Genomic DNA, 20,499 nt, shown 5'->3' with positions numbered 1-20,499 from the left:
CTGAAAATCAATAAAGCTAAGACAAAAATAATGGTGGTCGACAGATTCGACACTATTCAACTGACTAACATGTTACAGGAATACCAGATAGTAAACACCTTTGTCTATCTCGGGTCTAGTATAACTAACGATGGCAACTGTGAAGCAGAAGTTCGGAGACGTATTGGTATGGCAAAAAATGCGATGAGTCGCCTAACTAAAGTTTGGAAAGACAGATCTATCTCTCAAAATATCAAGATGAGACTGGTGAATGCCCTTTTATTCTCAATATTTCTATACGGAGCAGAGACTTGGACTCTTTTTGGACTTTGAGATGTGGTGCTGGAGAAGAATGCTGCGCATACCATAGACAGCTCATAGAACAAACGTTTCCATTCTAAACCAACTCAATATTAAAAAAAGGCTGTACACAATATGTCTGCAACGAATTCTGCAATTCTTTGGTCACGTGGTTCGCAGAGGTGACGACAGTTTGGAGAGATTAATAGTCTCTGGAAACGTTCCGGGGAGAAGATCAAGAGGACGCTTACCAACTAGATGGTCCGATCAAATAAAGAATTCAGCTGGAAACTCATTCTGCGAAGCTTTTAGAGTAGCTGAAAATAGAGACCAATGGAGAAAGGTTGTTAGGAATATTGGAAGAAATCACGATCCTCAGTAATGGGAAAACGACAAGAGGGAGAGAGAGATGCACCGACTGAAGAGAAAAACATAGAGATAAAGGAAGACTTCTACAGTCAAATAGATACAGTATTCGAAAATATTCCCAAATACGATATAAAAATAGTACTAGGTGATGCTAATGCCAAAATAGGAAAAGAAGAAATATATACACCCACCATAGGAAAATAAATTCTGGATGAAACAACGAATGAAAATGGTCACCTCTTAATAGATTTTGCAAAAGAAAGAAACATGATCGTTATGAGCACGTACTTTCAACACAAAAGAATGTACCAAGGAACATGGAGATCACCACATGGGAAAACCATAAACCAAATAGATCATGTGCTCGTCGAAAAAGACATGGAAAAATGTAACGAGCGATCCACAATTATTGGGATCAAAGCTAGCCGTGCAAAAAAATACGTATGTCGTGTTTTAATCTGAATTTATATCATTGGTTTATCAATTAATTTTGATTAACATTATAAAACATAAAAATCAGTCAAAACCAGAACTTTAATCAAATATAAAAAGAATTAACAAAATTATAAGTAGCAATAATAAATAAAATCAAACAAGATCTCTACATAACCTAACTTTTCTTGTTAAGTTGACGTACACCGCAAAGTTTACGTAAACTGGAAAGTATATCTGAATTAAGAATAGACATGCACTGTATAGCTATCTCTGTCGTTCAGAGCCACCTATGGTGACAATAATTTTGGATCACACGTTATAAAGAACATAAGAACATATAGAGGACCAGATGCAGACACAGATCACTTTATAGTCGGAATACAACTAAAACAGGTTATACCAGTTCTTAGAAACCAACAGAAAAAAGGTACAAAGTAACTAAACCTATTAGACTACTGTCAGAAGAAGAACAAAGTAAATATGAAAGACTAGTCACTAGAGAACTGGAAAATATTGCAGAAAATGGAAACATCGAACAAAAATGGACGCAAATAAAAGTATGTATGACCAAAGTAGCGCAAGTCAGTAATAGAAATATAAAAGATGGATTCAAAGAATGGTTTGATAAGGAATGTAAAATAGAACTGGATGAAAGAAATAAGTTAAGACTCAAAATGATGCAAGTGAAAACACCAGAGATGGAGATAAAATACAAAGAACAAAGAAAACGAACTAAAAGAATCATAAGAGCAAAGAAAAGAAAGTACAAGGAAGATAAATTGAAATGCATAGAGGAAAACTATAAAAATGAAGAAGTCAGAAACTTATATCAAGGAGTAAAAAAATGAGAAAAGGGGGTTCCAAAGAAAACCTGTACACTAAAAAAGCAAAAATGTAAGGAATTTAGTAAGCGACGAATAAATACTGAATAGATGGAGAGAATACTTCGAAGAGCTTCTAAATGAAATTCCCATAACAGAATATGCAGAATAAGAAGAAGAAGAAGAACCGAATGAAAGTATTGATCAGGAAGAAATACAGGAAAGACCGCCTAATGAAAAAGAAATAAAAGAAATAATAGAGAAACTAAAGAAAAACAAGAGCCCAGGTAAGGATGAAATAACAGCGAAATGTTTAGATATGGAGGACCAGTATTAATTAAGCATTTGGAAAAGCTGATAAAAGAAATTTGGGAACAAGAACACATACCAAAAGAATTGACTGAAGCCACACTGTGTCCAATTCACAAAAAAGGAGACTAAAGTTTATGCCATAATTACAGGGGAATAGTCCTACTAAACGTTGCATATAAAATACTTGCAGTACATATAAACGACAAGATAACACAAAAGATAATGACATATAGGAGAATATCAATGTGGATTCAGATGAGGAAGCAGCACGGTGGATCAAATTTTCCTACTGCATGAGATACAAGCGGAAAGCTACGAATACGGGAAATCTACAATGGCCCTATTCATTGACTTTAAACAAGCTTTTGACAGAGTTAAACGGAAACAAATATACAAAGCACTATGTGAAATTGGTATTAGTGAAAAATTAATAAAGATGGTAAAAGTTACACTCAGAGAAACAGAGAACAGGGTTAAAATAAATCGAAAGGAAACAGATAAGTTTAGGGTCGGTGCGAGGGGTACGACAAGGAATAAGAGGAAAGAAGAAGAAAGGTAAACCGAAAACCAGATGGAAGAAAGATGTTGAAAAAGACAAGTTTCTGACTTCTTCATTTTTATAGTTTTCCTCTATGCATTTCAATTTATCTTCGTTGTACTTTCTTTTCTTTGCTCTTACGATTCTTTTAGTTCGTTTTCTTTGTTCTTTGTATTTTATCTCCATCTCTGGTGTTTTCACTTGCATCATTTTAAGTCTTAACTTATTTCTTTCGCCCAGTTCTATTTTACATTCCTTATCAAACCATTCTTTGAATCCATCTTTTATATTTCTATTACTGACTTGCGCTACTTTGGTCATACATACTTTTACTTGCGTCCATTTTTGTTCGATGTTTCCATTTTCTGCAATATTTTCCAGTTCTCTAGTGACTAGTCTTTCATATTTACTTTGTTCTTCTTCTGACAGTAGTCTAATAGGTTTAGTTACTTTGTACCATTTTTTCTGTTGGTTTCGAAGAACTGGTATAACCTGTTTCAGTTGTATTCCGACTATAAAGTGATCTGTGTCTGCATCTGGTCCTGTATATGTTCTTATGTTCTTTATACATTTTTCCATGTCTTTTTCGACGAGCACATGATCTATTTGGTTTATGGTTTTCCCATGTGGTGATCTCCATGTTCCTTGGTATATTCTTTTGTGTTTAAAGTACGTGCTCATAACGATCATGTTTATTTCTTTTGCAAAATCTATTAAGAGGTGACCATTTTCATTTGTTGTTTCATATATATATATATATATATATATATATATATATATATATATATATATATATGAATTTCTACGGCTGTCGCCGCCTCTCCATACCCAGCTTCCATTTTTTCTATCGTAACACATATCTTTATCTAATTGCCTCGAATCCATTGCCTCCTGAATATTGTCGCTCCAGCTTCTCCGTGGTCGTCCTCTTCTTCTTCTCTCCGGTGGGGCCCAGTCTAATATTTTTCTCGGCCAGCGAGTCTCATTCATTCTTTTAACGTGACCGAACCATGTCTCTTTTCAATATCGTCTATTATAGTTTTTCCACCTTCATACGTTCTCTAATTGTTTCATTTCTTACATGTCCTAATCTCGAAACCTGACAACTTCTCCTCAAAAAGTCCATTTCTGTACTAAGTAGCTTCTTTTTATTTCTTGCATTTATGTCCCAAACTTCTACACCGTAGATTGTAGCAATCTTCATTATACTTTCATATATTCTTCTCTTTGTTTCCTTCCTGATATCTTTGTCCCATAAAATTGAATTGATCTAGTGATGCTTCTACCTTTATTGATCCTGTGTTGTATTTCATCTTCACTATTTCCTCGTTTGTTAAATATAGCTCCCAAATATTTGCATTGTTTTACACCAACAATATGTCCTTGTTCCAATGATAGGTTTTCAATGTCTTCGTTTCCCACTATGAAGTATTCTGACTTATCCATATTTATTATTAATCCTCATTGTTTCATGCAGACTTTATTTTCCTATGGTGGGTGTGTATATTTCTTCTTTTCCTATTTTGGCATTAGCATCACCTAGTACTATTTTTATATCGTATTTAGGAATATTTTCGAATAAGTACTGTATCTATTTGACTGTAGAAGTCTTCCTTTATCTCTTCTGTTTTTCTCTTCAGTCGGTGCGTGTATGTTTATAAATGTTATTTTTTGGTATTTTCCTCTTATTCTTAGTATGCACATTCTCTCTGAAATTGGTTTAAAGTCAACGATTAGATCTTTAAGCTTTTTGTTTACTACAAATCCTGTGCCTAACATTCTATATTCCCCTCCGCTATTGAAAAATAAATAGTCATTTATTTCCATTGAGTTTTGGCCTAGTTGTTTCGTTTCTTGTAGTGCTACTATTTCGAATTTATATTTTTTGCATTCATCTACTAGGTGTTTCAGTTTTCCTTCTTCGTATGTTCCTCTTACATTCCATGTTCCTACTAATATATGTTCGTTTACGGGCTTCTTTTCATTAATAATCTGTACACTTTGTCTATTCCGTGTACCTTTACTTTGCCATGTCGTCTCTGTTATTTCAGTCTGCTTTAGTTGTATTACTAGTTTTTTGGTTGTATATTTTTCTCTTTTATGAGTTGTTGTTGACTGCTATTCCATGTCCATATTTCACCATTAATGCTTAGCTTCTGGTATCCTATTTTTACATTTTTTTCCATTATGCCTCTCTACCATAGCCTTGCTTCTAATTTCTTTCTGGATAATTCTTTCTTCTTTTCACATATTTCATTACTTCTATTTTGTCTTTCACGCTGTTAAGTTCCATTATGACAGTATTTTGTCCTATTTTCCTTGCTATATTTACATCTACTGAAACTTGTAGCTCTTTTTCTATAAAATTCTCCATAGCCCCTCGTAAAACTTTCTGATCATTTGTATCAATTTTTATTCCTTGTATTAGTATATTTTTTTAGACGTAGGGCCGGTTGTTCGAACGCTAATCAAAAATGATCACTATCAAATATTTAATTACTGTCACCAATTGTCAATGTCAACTTTGATTGGGTTGCTGAAAACATAATTGATTATAATTATGAGATTAGTTAATCAATTAACATAACAATTATTAACATAATTGATTAACTAATTTTATAATTGTAATCCATAATTATGTTTTCAGCAACCCAAACAAAGTTGACATTGACAGTTGGTGACAGTAATTAAATATTTGATAATGATCATTTTTGATTAGCGTTCGAACAACCGGCCCGTAGTATCTCTTATAAGAATAGGAAGACTAAGATGGGCAGGACATCTAGCAAGATCACAGCATAACAACCCTCCTAGAAGAATCCTTATGTCACAACCGGTGGGAAGTAGAAATAGCGGTAGATCAAAACTTAGATGAAAAGATGGCGTAGATGAGGATATGAGAAAAATAGGCGCAGCAAACTGGCAACGGTTGGCAATGGATAGGACTGACTGGCGTAATAGACTTGGGAAGGTCGAGGCTCTTTCATAGGGCTGTAGCACCATTGATGATGATGATTATTATATTTTTTCTCTTTCTTTCATTTTCCAATTTCTCTATTTTTTCATTTGCTTTACTAATTTCTTTTTCTAACTGACCTATTTGTTTTATAGCTTTTTCGTTTGTTTCTCGCAGCTTTTTTATTTCATCTTTGTAGCCGCTTTGTTCATCTTTCAGTTCTTTAATTTCATTCTTTAGTTGTGTGATTTCGTCTCCAGATCTATATTGTTCTTCTTTTATGTCTTTTATATCCATTGCTAATTCTCTCATCATTTTTATCATTTGTTCCATTTCGCTTATGTTTTCTTCACCTGTTTTTTGTAATGATATAGCCGTTCTTTTTGATTTTTTGCTGGGATGTTCCTCCTCTTCCCTTCTACTTTTCATTTCATCAGCTAATTCGCTATCTGAACTCATTGTTCTTAATTCCTAGTTATTTTTCGTGCTAGAGTTATTAGTCAATGCGTCACGGGTGAAGTTTCGTGGAGAACTCTACTCACAGTTCAAATTCCCACCCGCGCCCGCGCTGGCCGTTACTAATTTTCCAGCACTTTTATTCCTAGGTAAAAATCAAAATCCGGCCCTGGTTATCTGTTTATAATAACATTAATTATATTATAATAAAGTTTTCTACTTTCAGCTGATTCTGTTTATTAATATGCTTTATTTTCCTGTAGAAATACACCATTCACAATAATATTATATTGTTTTGTTTCCACCTACTGTAAAACCTGCTTTGTTTATTTCCGATATCACACAAGTTTTTATCACTTTACACAAGAATTTAATTACTTATCGTTGGGATTACTATTATTTTTCAGTAAACATCTATTCTTATGTAAAATCGTCCAATAAACACGATGGTTTAACTATTTTTCCGCTAGCTACTGTAGTTTTCGAGAAAATTGCGTAAAATCTCCTATTTTACAATTTTCCGGATTTCCTTGCCTTTTCTCGCAAAAAAGCACATCTATTTTTATGTAAAATCGTCCAATAAACACCGTGGTTTGATTATTTTTCCGCTAGCCACTGTAGTTTTCGAGAAAATTGCGGAAAATCTCTATTTTACGGTTTTTCCGGATTTCCCGGCATTTTCTCGCAAAAAAGCACATATACTTTTATGTAAAATCGTCCAATAAACACGATGGTTTAATTATTTTTTCGCTAGCTACTGTAGTTGTCGAGAAAATTGCAAAAAATCACTATTTTACGATTTTTCCGGATTTCCCGGCATTTTCTCGCAAAGAAGCACATCTATTTTTATGTAAAATCGTCCAATAAACACGATGGTTTGATTATTTTTCCGCTAGCTATTGTAGTTTTCAATAAAACTGCAGAAAAGCTCTATTTTACGATTTTTCCGGATTTCCCGGCATTTTCTCGCAAAACTAATTTCAGATTCGAATTCCTGAGGGTTGAAAACATATTTGCAAAAGGTTTTCGTCTTCTTTGCCAATTTTGAGCAGTTGAGAATATTTCAGTGGACTATATAAATAAAGAAAGCAAACATAATTTTACCGTGCCCATAACCTGTATAATCTTCTGACAAATGGGGGCGCAAAGATGAGTCTTGCACCTCGGTGCCGTGTATGCTTAAGACGGCCCTGGATCCCATGTAGATTTAGCGAAATACTGGACCGCCCCGCTACTTTTGCATAATATAACGTTATTTTTACGTTTCTACAATGGCTATAATTGTTTGTCTAGCATTCAGTATTTGTGCATTTTCTTCGCTAACATCTATTGGAAGACTTGTACATGTTATAAGAGTAGTATATAATAATTATCTGCTAGTTTTGATATCGTTATGGGGGATCGCGTTACCGTTTACTTTTATTTCAATCATTCTCCCTTCGAGTGATTCGTACTTGAATAATTTTTTTCGAGTAAAAATTTAGCAATACTGGCAAGGGTACCCAACCTTGTCAATCTTATTTGTATTAATATGCTTTGGGAATAACCTTTGCCCACTCTTACTCTGGCAAGCTGTTTAAATATTGATCCTTCTTAAGTTATTATTCTGACATTTTTGTTACTTTTTGTTTCCTTATCAGCAATCAAAATGTAGACTCAGAAGACATCCCAGATATTAACAGAGGAAATACAAAGAGCTCTCTCGGAGATGAAAAATAATAAACCTCTAAATAATAAATCTCGGAGAAGACGGGATAGTCGTAGAACAAATCAAAGGAAAGGGAGAAACATTAATAAATGTGTTGAAAATGATGTTCAATGTCTGTTTGACAAGAGGCGTAAAAAATGACATTTCAGACTAAAAGAACTAGAGACCTATTAGTTTGCTCTCCCGTACATACAAACTAATTATGAAGGTAGTACCAAAACGGCTTTATGAACAAACTGGATAGTTCCCAACCTTGAGAACAAGCTGGGTTCCGCTCCAAATACGTTCCACAAAACGCTCATCCACAAGTTATTAAAACGCTAATAGAAAAGTGCACAGAATACAACAAGCCTATCTTTCTTATATACCTAGACTATGAAAATGCGTTAGATACCATAAATCATCCAAGGGCGGACCCAGGACAGATTTTCGGGAGGGGCCAGGACAATATGAGATAAAGATTAAAGGGGGAATAAAACGGACGATAGGTCACACAGAATCATACTTCAATAAAAGCAAGTACCTATCGGAGGTCAGAAAAATAAACGAAGAAGAGATTTCGGACCTTGACCAACTGAGAAGAGCTTTACAAAATGCAGCAAAGTTGGCCACCGTTAAGAAGAAAAATGATAAAAAATCCCCCTACTGGTGGACGGATAAGATAGAAGGTTTACGGGAGAGATGCCTCAGAGCTCGAAGGAATTACACGAGAAGCCAGGGCAACCTCGAGCTCAAAGAAATATATAAAGACTTGAAGAAAACACTAAATAATAAAATAAAACGAGAGAAAAAGGAAACGTGGCAGACCCTGATAAAAGCACTGGACGAGGATATACAGGGTGAGTTTTTAGTGCGGGATCGGTCGATAATTCCATTACGGTATAGAATATCGAAAAAAGTTATTTAGAAAAAATGTAGGCAATGATATTCTCCACGCTTGGAAAATATGTTCATTTCTACAGGGTGATCAATAACACCGTGGTATATCAAATATATAATTTTTTAAATGGGACACCCTATATATTTTTTTATATTTATATTCCCCTCATAATTCTTGTTCATATAATATAGGGTTTTGCATTACTATACAGAGTATTTAACAAGTTATGACCATTTTTATTTCGAAATCCCTATGAGAGTAACACCCTGTATATAAAGAAGTAATTAATAGACAATATTTTGTTTTATGTTGTAAGATAAACAATATACTGTAGTTTTTAAATTAAGTACAATTGAAATCATTGACGAATGTTTGTATACAGGGTGAACTACAAAATCAAATTACGATTTTCTCTATTTTTTTAAATGGATCACCCTATATTTTATTTTTCAAAAATATTGTATTTATTATACTCTTTCATTTTTATATAGCATTCCCTATATCTAAACTTATTACTTTCGGAGATATTTTTAGTTTTCTTCAACTTTCGGGAATACATTCAATTTTTCTAGTAGAAATAAGTTGGTATTGAATGATAATTAAACAAAATTATTTTTATTCAATAAATAACTAACACAAAATATAAACCATAGCAATATGCAATGACTATATCAATAAATGTGATATTAAGGAATTATCATATTTCCCTAATATACAAGAATCATACAATTCATACATAAGCCAAGAAGTTTTTTGTAACACATTCCTAATTGCAGATTGTGACCCGCAGTTATTAATAATATAATTTTAATATTAAATTTCATTAATATGCATCAAGAAATCCCTACTTTGTTAACACTCAAACTAGGTGATCTATAAATGTTTAAGGTGATATTGTTAGAGATTATGTGATTGGTCCACATTTTTTGACGGTCGAGGATTTTATACGACGGTGCTCCAGTTCTTTCAAAATTAATTTTTTTCAAGTGGGGCTATATAAAAAACCTTGTATACCAGAAGCATCCAACAACGCTTGATGATATGAAAAATAGAATAAAAGAAGCTTTTAATAATATTGACTTACAAAAATGTTAGAAATGTGGCTCGGTCATCTGAATATCGGTTACAGAATTGCATAGACATTGAAAGTGGTCATTTTCAACATTTACTTTAGACTTATATCCTTGACATAACATTAATTGGTACATTTATTAAATTTTGTTATGGTTTATTATTTTTTTGTTAGTTATTTATTGAATGAAAATATTTGTTATATTATTACATAATACTTATTTGTTAAGTTATTTATATTTATAAGAATTGAATGTATTCCCGGCAAATGAAGAAAACTAAAAATATCTCAGAAACTAATAAGTTTAGGTATAGGAGATGCTATATAAAAATGAAAGAGTATCATAAATACAATCATAGTAAGAAAATCGTAATTTTGTTTTGTAGTTTAAAAGTGCTTATAAAAATGAATGTTCTACTAAAAAATTCTTGGCTTACAATGCTGTTGATATACCAATCTAAAAACTGTTACATCAGTTGTATATTGTTTTGATTTATGTTTCGTGTAGATTATTCATTGAATAAAAATAATCTTGTTATATTATTATATACAATACACAGTTTTTTTTGCAGGAATTTTACGATTCTTGTATATTAGGGAAATATGATAATTTCTTAATATCACATTTATTGGTATATTCACTGCATATTGTTATGGTTTATATTTTGTGTTAGGTATTTATCTAATAAAAATAATTTTGTTTAATTATCACTCAATACTAACTTATTTCTACTAGAAAAATTGAATGTATTCCCGAAATTTGAAGGAAACTAAAAATATCTCGGAAAGGAATCAGTTTAGATATAGGGAATGCTATATAAAAATGAAAGAGTATCTTAAATACAACAATGTTGAAAAATGAAATATAGGGTGATCCATTTAAAAAAATAGAGAAAATCGTAATTTGGTTTTGTAGTTCACCCTGTATACAAATATTCGTCAATGATGTGAATTGGACTTAATTTAAAAACTACATTATATTGTTTATCTTATTACATAAAACAAATTATTGTCTACGAATTACTTCTTTATATACAGGGTGTTAATCTCATAGTGATTTCGGAATAAAAATGGTCATAACCTGTTAAATACTATGTATAGTAATGCAAAACCATATATTGTATGAACAAGAATAATGAGGGGAACATAAATATGAAAAAATATATAGGGTGTCCCATTTAAAAAATTATATGTTTGATATACCACGCAATTACTGATCACCCTGTAGAAATGAACATATTTTTCAAGCGTGGAGAATATCATTGCCTACATTTTTTTTAAATAACTTTTCTCGATATTTTCTACCATAATGGAGTTATCGACCGATCCCCCACTAAAAACTCACCCTGTATGGGGCGACGCATACAGGATTACAATGGAATCCTTGAAGATAATGGCCCCATATAGACTCGACGAAGACCAGCGGATGAAATCAGCTGAGCTCCTCTTCCCCACTAAGGAACCACAGAATTGTATTAAGGTATTTCCTACCATGGTCGAGGAGTTCACGGAAGAGGAAATAAAAACCGCTGTTCAGGAAATGAAGACAGGAAAGCTCCCGGCCCTGACGGGCTGCCACCAGAGGCAATAAAGATTATAGCAACGGAGAAACCAGGTTTCATCAGAAAAATATGTAATGAGATACTGCAGAAACAAGAGTTTCCCAGGGACTTAAAGGAAGCGAACTTGGTTCTATTCCTAAAGCCTGGGAAACCCCTGATTCACCAACTTCTTATCGGCCAACATGCTTCCTGGACAATGAAGGCCTATGAAGGACTTATCAAGAGGAGGCTGGAAGGCATGTTGGAAGATGAGAGAGTTTTATCTAGTCAACAATATGGGTTTAGAAAAGGTACATCGACAGTCGATGCCGCTACCTGGATAAGGGATGCGGCTAAGACAAGCAAGAAAAGAAGGGTGCTCCTTGTTCTGTTGGACATAAAAAACGCTTTTAATTCAGCAAACTGGGGCCTTATAGTGAACCGAATAGGCGAATGTGGGGCTCCGGAATATTTGTCCAACATAATTAAGGACTATCCATCTGAGAGATCCGTATGTATATCGAAGAAGAAAAAGAAACAAATGACCGCGGGAGTACCTTAGGGGTCAGTCCTGGGACCGTTACTTTGGAATAAATTATTTAACGGGGTACTAGAAATTCACAAGAGAACAGGAGTTAGAGCGATAGCATACGCGGACGATCTAGCCTTACTGGTGGAAGATGATATGAGTCGGGGTATAACGGAAAATAAATAAAGCGATAGAGAAGACCGCGGCGTGGATAGAGAAAAACGATTTAAAGTTAGCAGTAGACAAGACAGAAATAATAATCTTGAGGGGACCAAGAAAAAAAATGATACAGTTTTCAGATATCAAGGCTCCGAAATAAGACCCCAACGGACAGTAAGGTATTTAGGCATAACTTTGGACGAGAGATTGACATTTGGACAACATGTGATAGAAGCATGTCGAAAGGCGGAGGAGAGGACCTCAACGCTGAATAAACTAATGCCAAATATAGGGGGGCCCGGATCCCAGACGAGGCTAATGATGTTACAATCAATATTATCCATAATATTATACGGGGCCCCAGTGTGGCATGAGGTCCTCCGGATGAAAAAGTATGCTTCTGAGGGCTCAAAGGAAACCCCTGATCAGAGTGTACAGGACTGTATCAACTATTGCCTTACAGGTGGTGGCTGGTTCTCTGCCGGTGCACATCCTGGCCAGGGAGAGAGTCCAAATGTACCGAAGGGGCAACGGGGCGATAGGTTCAGGGCCACTGGAGAGAGCTAGAACATTAGAGACGTGGCAGAGGGAATGGGCAGCCGAAGTCGGAAGGGCCGCCTGGACGAGATCCCTGATCCCGGATGTAGTGAGGTGGTACTTATGTCGGCATCGGCGCGTCAACTACTACTTTACACAGTTTCTGACGGGGCATGGATCGTTTCGACAATATACCCACCGTATTGGGAAAACTAGGGACGATCTATGTCCCGAGTGTGGTGTGGTGGATGACGCGCGGCATGTCGTGTTCGTATGCCCTGCCTATCGCGCGGGGCTTACCGAACTGCAGCTGGACCTGGGATCTCCACTAGGCGAGCCTCATGAGCTGATCGATAGAGCTATCGACAGCAAACGAGACTTTGAGCTGATCATTGCCTTCGTCACAAAGACAATAAAGCACAAAGAAGAAAAAGAGAGACGGCTGCAAGCGGGATGACCGCTTTATATTTATTTTTCTTAAAATGTGTTTGTGTTGTGATCGAGCAGCCAGCGGGGGGCGGACCCTTTACATCCAAACCACGCTGACTGCCCATTTTTACTTTTATTTTTTTATTTACTTATTTTACTTTTTCATATTTTTAGTTATTTATTTTATCGTATTTTATTTATTTACCTCTTTAATTTTATTTACATAAGTTAATATTTCTTTCGAACAATTTTTTATTTTCGGTTTTTCCTGTCTATGTGTTCTATCTTTTCTTTCTTCTCTGTCCTTTCTTTTCTTCTTTCCTTTTTCTTTATGTATTTTCTCTTTCTTTTCTCTTCTCTCATTGAATCTCTGCTCTTTTCTTCTCTTTTTCACTCTCGTTTCCCCCTTTGTGTTATGTCTTGTATCGTTTTCTGAGACAGTCAGTGTGGAAGGACCTTTTACATCCGACCTACACAGATTGTCCAATTTTAATTTCCGAATTGAATGGGTGGATGAGTAAGCGTGCATAGATGAAAGTATGAATGATTGGAGTTGAATGAGAGAAAGTATGAAGGAGCGGACGAAAAAGAGTGAATAGATGAAAGTATGAACGCCTGGAGTTGCTCGTAACTGCCAACTGAGATCTTCTGGCTGTTTTCATCCGGGATTGGAGGCCTCCTTGTCGCCCTACCTGCGCACGGGTTGCGCCAGACGGTCGCTTCGCTGATTGGCCTGGTGCGGAGCGTGGGCGGGGGGTCGGCCCGGGGGCCAACTGATTCATGGAATGCACGCTAGGAGTGCCGGAGGGGAGATATGAGTAAGGTTGACGGCTCAGATATGCTCGCTAAGAGCGGTCCCAGACCCCTCGGCTGGAGAAAAGAGGGGGTGGGTTTAGTCTGTAGGCGGCCCGTGATACAGATAGGATGGACCGAATCCGACACACCTGGGACACCTTCCGAGACGGTCTTGAGAAGATTCCCACCTCTCAAAAAAAAATCATCCAAGGGCGGACCCAGGACAGATTTTCGGGAGGGGCCATGAACTTTTCGCTCACCGGGGGTTGGGGGAAAATTTCTAGAAATTGGGGTCAAAATGGTAAGTTTAAAGGCACTTTTCACACACTTTTGAGTGCCATAAAGACATTCAAAACTTATCGTTTTTAAAGTATTTTTATTTGTCTAGCTCGGTCGGCAAATATTTAAATTTGGATATATTTTTTAAATCTCTCGGAGGGGGACATGACCCCCTCCCTGGATCCGTCCTTGAAATCACCATAAAATGATTCGAGCATTGGCTGACTGCCACATCGAAAGGCATAGAGCGCATCACGCTGGCCTAGTTTTTGCATTCGATTAGGGCACCACATTGGAATCTTATTACCCAGGATTCCATCGTGAAGAGCATTTGGCTACGATAGTTGTGCCCCCATCGCGCACCAGCGTGCTATGGGAGGGAAAGGGATGGCATGGGGCATTGGAGCGAGGTGGGGTGATCCCTGTTTTAACTCGGGTCAAAACACTTCGCCCCAATGAATTTGTTACACCCGAATGTACTTTTTCGAAAGGGTGGACATCTCCCACAGGTCGGGTTGAATCAAATTGCTTGCTTGATTGACTGATACCGATATATTGCCTTGATTAAGAGCATCTATACGAAACTGCTACAGCTTGTGTCCCACTTCGTGAAGATACCCGAAAGTTCCGAATAGAACGTGGAATTAGACATGGCGATACTATTTCCCCGAAATTCTTTACCGCTGTAGTCGAATATATGCTCAAGCGAATGGAACGAGAGAATACGGGAATTAATATAAATGGAGAGGATCTGAACGACCTACGATTTCGCGATGACTTAATATCGGAAATCGGAAAAGGAAGGAATATAGAAGAATATAGAATGAAAGGAAAAACCAGGAAAAACCTCGTGATGCTATCCCATTATGAATATTTTGTCTTACATTCAGTTTACTCTTAAAACTAACACGTGATTTACTATGAAGTTACTATCACGAGAATTTTTTGTGATGAATCGTAGATAAAATCATTTTTTAAGTTAATTATTGTGGCTTATTTCCCATTTAGAATGATAAATTACATAAATGCCACAAACAAATAACTTCAGAACAAATTATATTTTATTGTCCTACAATATAGTTATTAATTTATTTGGTTACAGGATAAGAAAAAAGGATAAAATAATTTCCGATATTTTGTAGATCAATATGTATTTTATTGTCTTTATTAACATTCTTTTGAAAACAATTTTGTCCCACCCATTCCCTTTGTGTCTAAAAATACACACTCGAATTTAAAACTCTATAAAAAATACATTCACTAATAAAAAAAATCTATTGGATTTTCGTCCAATTAAAGTTTCTCTCATATAAAATGTCTCATAATAGAACTGCAATTAATTGTAGCTTCTTGTCATTTTACAAATTTTAAGACCAAAATTAAGACCAAAAGGGAAATGTAATTAAAGAGACCAAGGTCATGATAAAATTTAAAATAAACTGCAACATCCATATCTAAAATTCTGGATGATTTTTTATGTGGTAGGTAGGCTGTTGTATTTTGGGACATTTTATAGACATCTATATTTGATAGTCTCTTAAAATATTAAGTACCACACCATTGGACCGGATTCTTTAGATACATGTCACTGTATTTACTTAAAAACTAGAAAGAAATTTATGACTATATAACAAGAAACATTTTTGAGGTTTAACTCTTTATATTGCATGGTATAAAAAATATAGAACAACCTAAACATTTGGTCCCTAGGTATTGATTTACTTACTAAACCTCAAAATTCAACAATATTCATATAAAAACGATTTGTATAAATTTTGTATTTGTTTTTGAGCAAATAGTTAGAAATGTTGTATATACATAAAGATATTTAGTAAAATAGGCAATTTTAGTTCCTAATAAAAATAATTATCACACTTATTGTCAATGAAAATATTGATATATTTTTAATTCGTTGTTTTTTTTAATTCAGTGGTTAAAAATAGTCTCTTTGTACGTATGTTTTGTTTTACGATTTTATAATAGCTAAGACTGTATTATAACTATTGAGAAAATAATACTAGGTAAAATATATGTACATTTTATAAATCGTATAATTCACACAAAAATTCAATCAACATTAGTAAAGTAAAAATGTTTTATCACCTTTTCTCTTATTTACTGTGTGTTTTTGGTATAATTACTACTTACCAAACTTAGGAAGACGCGCAAAAGCTATCAAAAGTAGAATCACAAATTACGGAATATTTTCATTGGTTCATTTTATTGTTAATGCAGCTCAATCTAGTTACTTTCGTGATGAAATGTAGGATGTACCTCAAAATGGTAAATTCCAAAGCACCAGTAAAGAATAATTAATGTGGCTAAATGATCAAACACTTTAAGACAGTCTTTAGACGAAATAATAAAAATGGAAACTCCCGTTCATTAAATAAGGCATTTATTATATTATTATTATATTATAAGAAAATATGGTAGGTAACAACATATTGAGAATGATTATATATCACCCTGTTCCCAATCTTATCGAACTGGTTTAGGCAGCATTGTAAAATTATATATTTGGGTCAAGACCTGCCGCTTCTGAGTGATGTGGTGGCATAGATACACATTTATTGAAATACCACATTTTTTAAGATTAAAAAAATCGTGAATATTTAAAATCTATATTATCAAAGGCTATTGATTTGTTTTGTATATTTTACAGATATGAAGACGAATCCACAAATTATTTTAATGCAACAAATGGTTACACCTATGAAATATTCAGAAAGGATAATTCTGTAGCTGTATCAGAGACACAAAAATTAAAGACCGAAGTAAAAACTAAACTGATTCTGGAAAATTAATTGATAATTTCCTAAGATTAAATCTACAATAGAATATATCGTTGGTCTAACGGACATAGGTGTTAGTTACTTTTTTTAAAATGAGTTAAACGCATCTCCTATTGAAAACTATCAAGCAGTTGCGCATGTACACCAAGATTAAGTCATAACTACATTTTGAAACTAGCGAACGCCATTTAACGAAAGTGACTAACTTTACCTATCTAAACTATAGCAACTTAGCACAAAGGTTGCAAGCGCAATTAAGTACCTTAGTGTTACTTGTGCAATAATTATTACAAGTAAATGAAGTGAGTACTTGTCTCTTTTGTGTTTTAAGGTTATAAAACAATTGTTATGCCCACACTGCTTGCCTTTTTGGCGTGTGCTAAACGCATTCCCTAGCGCATGCTGCAGCGGATACCTTGTCACCGAAGTAAATGCGGTAAGGCATGTCTTTTAAATAAAAATAAATAAAAAATATATAAATACGATCTGCCATCAGAAACTTCCTCGGGACTGGAAATTACCCAGGCTAAATGTCCCAGGGGTATTCATATTTTTAATAAAGGGAAGAAAAACTTTGTTTATTTACTCAATAAACAAATTATTCCCGAAGAGTACACATACATATTTCATTATTAGTCTTCCTTCCATCGGCATCACATTGAACGCAGTTAGCAGTAGACAAAGAGAGACACTAATCTGCAATGCAATTATTTTTAAACTGTAAGTCAGTTATTTGTGTTGTTTTTTAAGTATTTGTGATATTTTAATTATATATAGTACAAGTTTAAGGTTTTCTTATTTAGTAAATTATTAAATTTGCTAATAATACATATGAGGCAAGTGAAACTTTTTTGGTGATGTGAAAATGTCTTTTTTCTAAAGCTCGTATTATCTAACAATTATTATGTTATGTTTCATCATGTAGTGTTATGTTTATTGTAATCAATAAACCGCTTAAATTCAAGCTTATTTTAATTGATATTACGTTGTAAATTTTGTTGGTGTTATTATTCGTGTTCTGCGATTTTTCACGTAGAACATTTATCATCAACTAGAAGACCAGATAAAAAATTGCTACAAAATTAAAATATATGATTGATAATACGAAATTTTGACATGTCTGAACTAACTACAACTTCCAACTCACACTTCCAAAAAAATTGCTTGAATTTGTTGTTCCAAATCTTATAATTAAATCAATATAAAATACAAACATCATAGCTTATAGTTCATCCTTCTGAAAATGGCTCATCTTATTAGCAAGAGTATAGAATTAGCTATTTGAAAACTACAGCACAGTCTTATCGCATCTAATCTTGACGAATTATTCTCTTAATCGAATCTTTTTTCACTTTTGAATAATTATAAATAAAATGTAATGACCAGTTCTTTTTATTATCTCGAAGCTGTCAACACTTTTGAAAATCAATATTTTAAATTATTTAATTATTGTAATTTAGTTAACTAAATTTAATTGTCAAATTTAAATGTTTTATCAGGTAAAAGCAGCTCATATTATAATGTATAATAACACTTTTATTACGAACGTTTCAAGTTCGATAGGGAAGCACTTGTCAAAAATTATTTTTTAAAACAACAATATCGGATTTTAGGAATAAAAATGTTTTTCTTGCGGTAACTTGTGGTAAATTCGTGAGTACAAGTAACAGAAAAAAAGGTGAACACTATCCGCATATAGTTTAAAAAATATTTATAAATATATATTTAACATTTATTTAATATATTAATTAAATATATTTTGCAAATAAGTTAAGAACTATTTTATCAAATTTTATGATATTCAATGTAAATAAAAAAGGATTTTCCTGGTCCAAACCTCTATAGCCCTAAAATTTTCAAAAATATTAAAGGAGAACAGCATTGTAAAAAACTTTAATAAGTATATCTCTGTCCCAAAACAACAGTAGGTATAATGTAAATGTCTTTTTCATGAACCAGGAACCACCTTTCAAAACGATTTTTAACCACCGTCTCTATTATCTAATATGTCTTAGTATTTTGGAACATTCGCCATTGGGACATCCTTGGTCTTTATTGATTGTCCCACATGTCCAGGCGCTAGGTGAAGCGAACTAAGCCTATTCGCACCTCTAAGTAGCCGCCAGATGGCGATAATGAGTAGAACTATTCCAATGACAAACAGTGAGACTGATATGACGATCTTGGCTATTGGTGGAACTGTAGTAGCGATTTTCATGAGACCGGTCATCTCTGCTGGAAGAGAATCCAAGCCCTTAAAAAAGATAATAAAATTAAAATTTAAGTTTTAGCATGGTAATTTAATTATGAGTCAATGGAGTTTTTACTAACGGAAAAAATTAGACCAGATAGACCTTTTTATAGTTTGATTAAGAAATGTATGATAAACAACATATAAAAAAGTTCTCCTCCAAAAGTGTGTGTGTAATTTATTATTAAACAAATTAACTACAAAATTATTTTTGCTTAAATACTACGGAAATATAAATTTAAGAAAAAAACTGACCTCACCATTCAAAAATTCAGAAAATTTTACACAAAAACCGTATATAAAGATTTTTCTAAAATTAAATCTACAGCTTCTATAGTTTTTTACTTTTAACGCTCGAGTCACCCCCCTCAAAGACATTGGTGCACTGTATGGTAACGTTGGGCGGAGCACAGGATTTACTTAATTTAACATAACTTTTTACTAAATTAATCAAATTAAATTTTACAAATTGAAAATGAAAGAAGAACATTTAAGCTATTTTATAGTTATATTGCAAAGAAAAAAATATGTGCAGTGTGGCAGAAATTGAGACATACCTACATAAATTTTGTTTAAAAGTTATTTAAAAATGTGTTACTAATACAATTTTACCTATATAAAAATCTTGGACCTACATAAATTATTTTTCAAACATCGTACTAAACGATGTTTTATTAAAAAAAATGTAATTTTTGAAAACTTCGTAGTTGTACAGAATTTCTACCACATTTAAGATGGTATTACTCAAGTCTAAAGGGCTATATTACATATTGTATAGGTGTTTTTTAAAGCTTAGGACGTAATCATTAAAATTCACTAAATTATTTTACTTTGAAAAGGAAATCAACCACTTCTGTTTTTTTTTGAAAATTAAGAAAAATAAAATTTGATGCGAAAACCGAAAAATCGGAATAAAAAAATGTTTATACAAAGTCCTAAAAACTTTGTCCAATTGTTTGAAAGCATGTTCAAGTACTGCCGTAAAGAGTTTGGGAGATAATGTGTCTCCCTGTCTAATTCCTCTTTTGATTTTTATAGATTTGGTATCTTTATGTAGTCGGACGGTCATGGTTGCGTTATTGTATAATATGTTCGCTATCAGTTTGGAGTACCGATAATCTATACGACTTTTCTCCAATGCTCTCATTATGCTGTTAATTTTTATCGTATCAAATGCTTTGCGAAAGTCTACGAAAGCCAGGACCAATGGTCGGTTGTATTCGATAGATTTTTCTATAATTCCCTTTATGCAGTGTAGGTGGTCGTTAGTGCCAAAGTTTTTCCTAAAACCCGCCTGTTCTCTAGGTTGGTAAAAATCCAATTTTGTTTCCAGTCTATTTGTTATTATTCTTGTGAAT

The 20,499-nt window shown here is 33.8% G+C and overlaps 2 protein-coding genes across 4 annotated transcripts in view; one reads left to right on the top strand and one right to left on the bottom strand.

The window, feature by feature from the left end:
* LOC126881392 (cilia- and flagella-associated protein 251-like) overlaps positions 1 to 20,499 on the top strand; it is a 136,713-nt gene that overhangs the window by 37,607 nt on the left and 78,607 nt on the right. The window lies entirely within an intron of this gene.
* The window catches only part of LOC114333418 (lysosome membrane protein 2), a 705,292-nt gene continuing 700,022 nt past the window's right edge, over positions 15,230 to 20,499 (bottom strand). For all 3 annotated transcript variants that reach the window (XM_050645639.1, XM_028283287.2, XM_028283289.1), the window contains one exon: positions 15,230 to 19,144. In XM_050645639.1, coding sequence (XP_050501596.1) covers positions 18,902 to 19,144 — 243 coding nt within the window. In that variant the 3' untranslated portion in view covers positions 15,230 to 18,901. The remainder of the gene's footprint in view (positions 19,145 to 20,499) is intronic.

The sequence above is a fragment of the Diabrotica virgifera genome, chromosome 3, assembly GCF_917563875.1.
Source record: "Diabrotica virgifera virgifera chromosome 3, PGI_DIABVI_V3a".
Classification (NCBI taxonomy): Eukaryota; Metazoa; Arthropoda; class Insecta; order Coleoptera; family Chrysomelidae; genus Diabrotica; species Diabrotica virgifera.
This window is presented reverse-complemented; position numbering and strand designations above follow the sequence as displayed.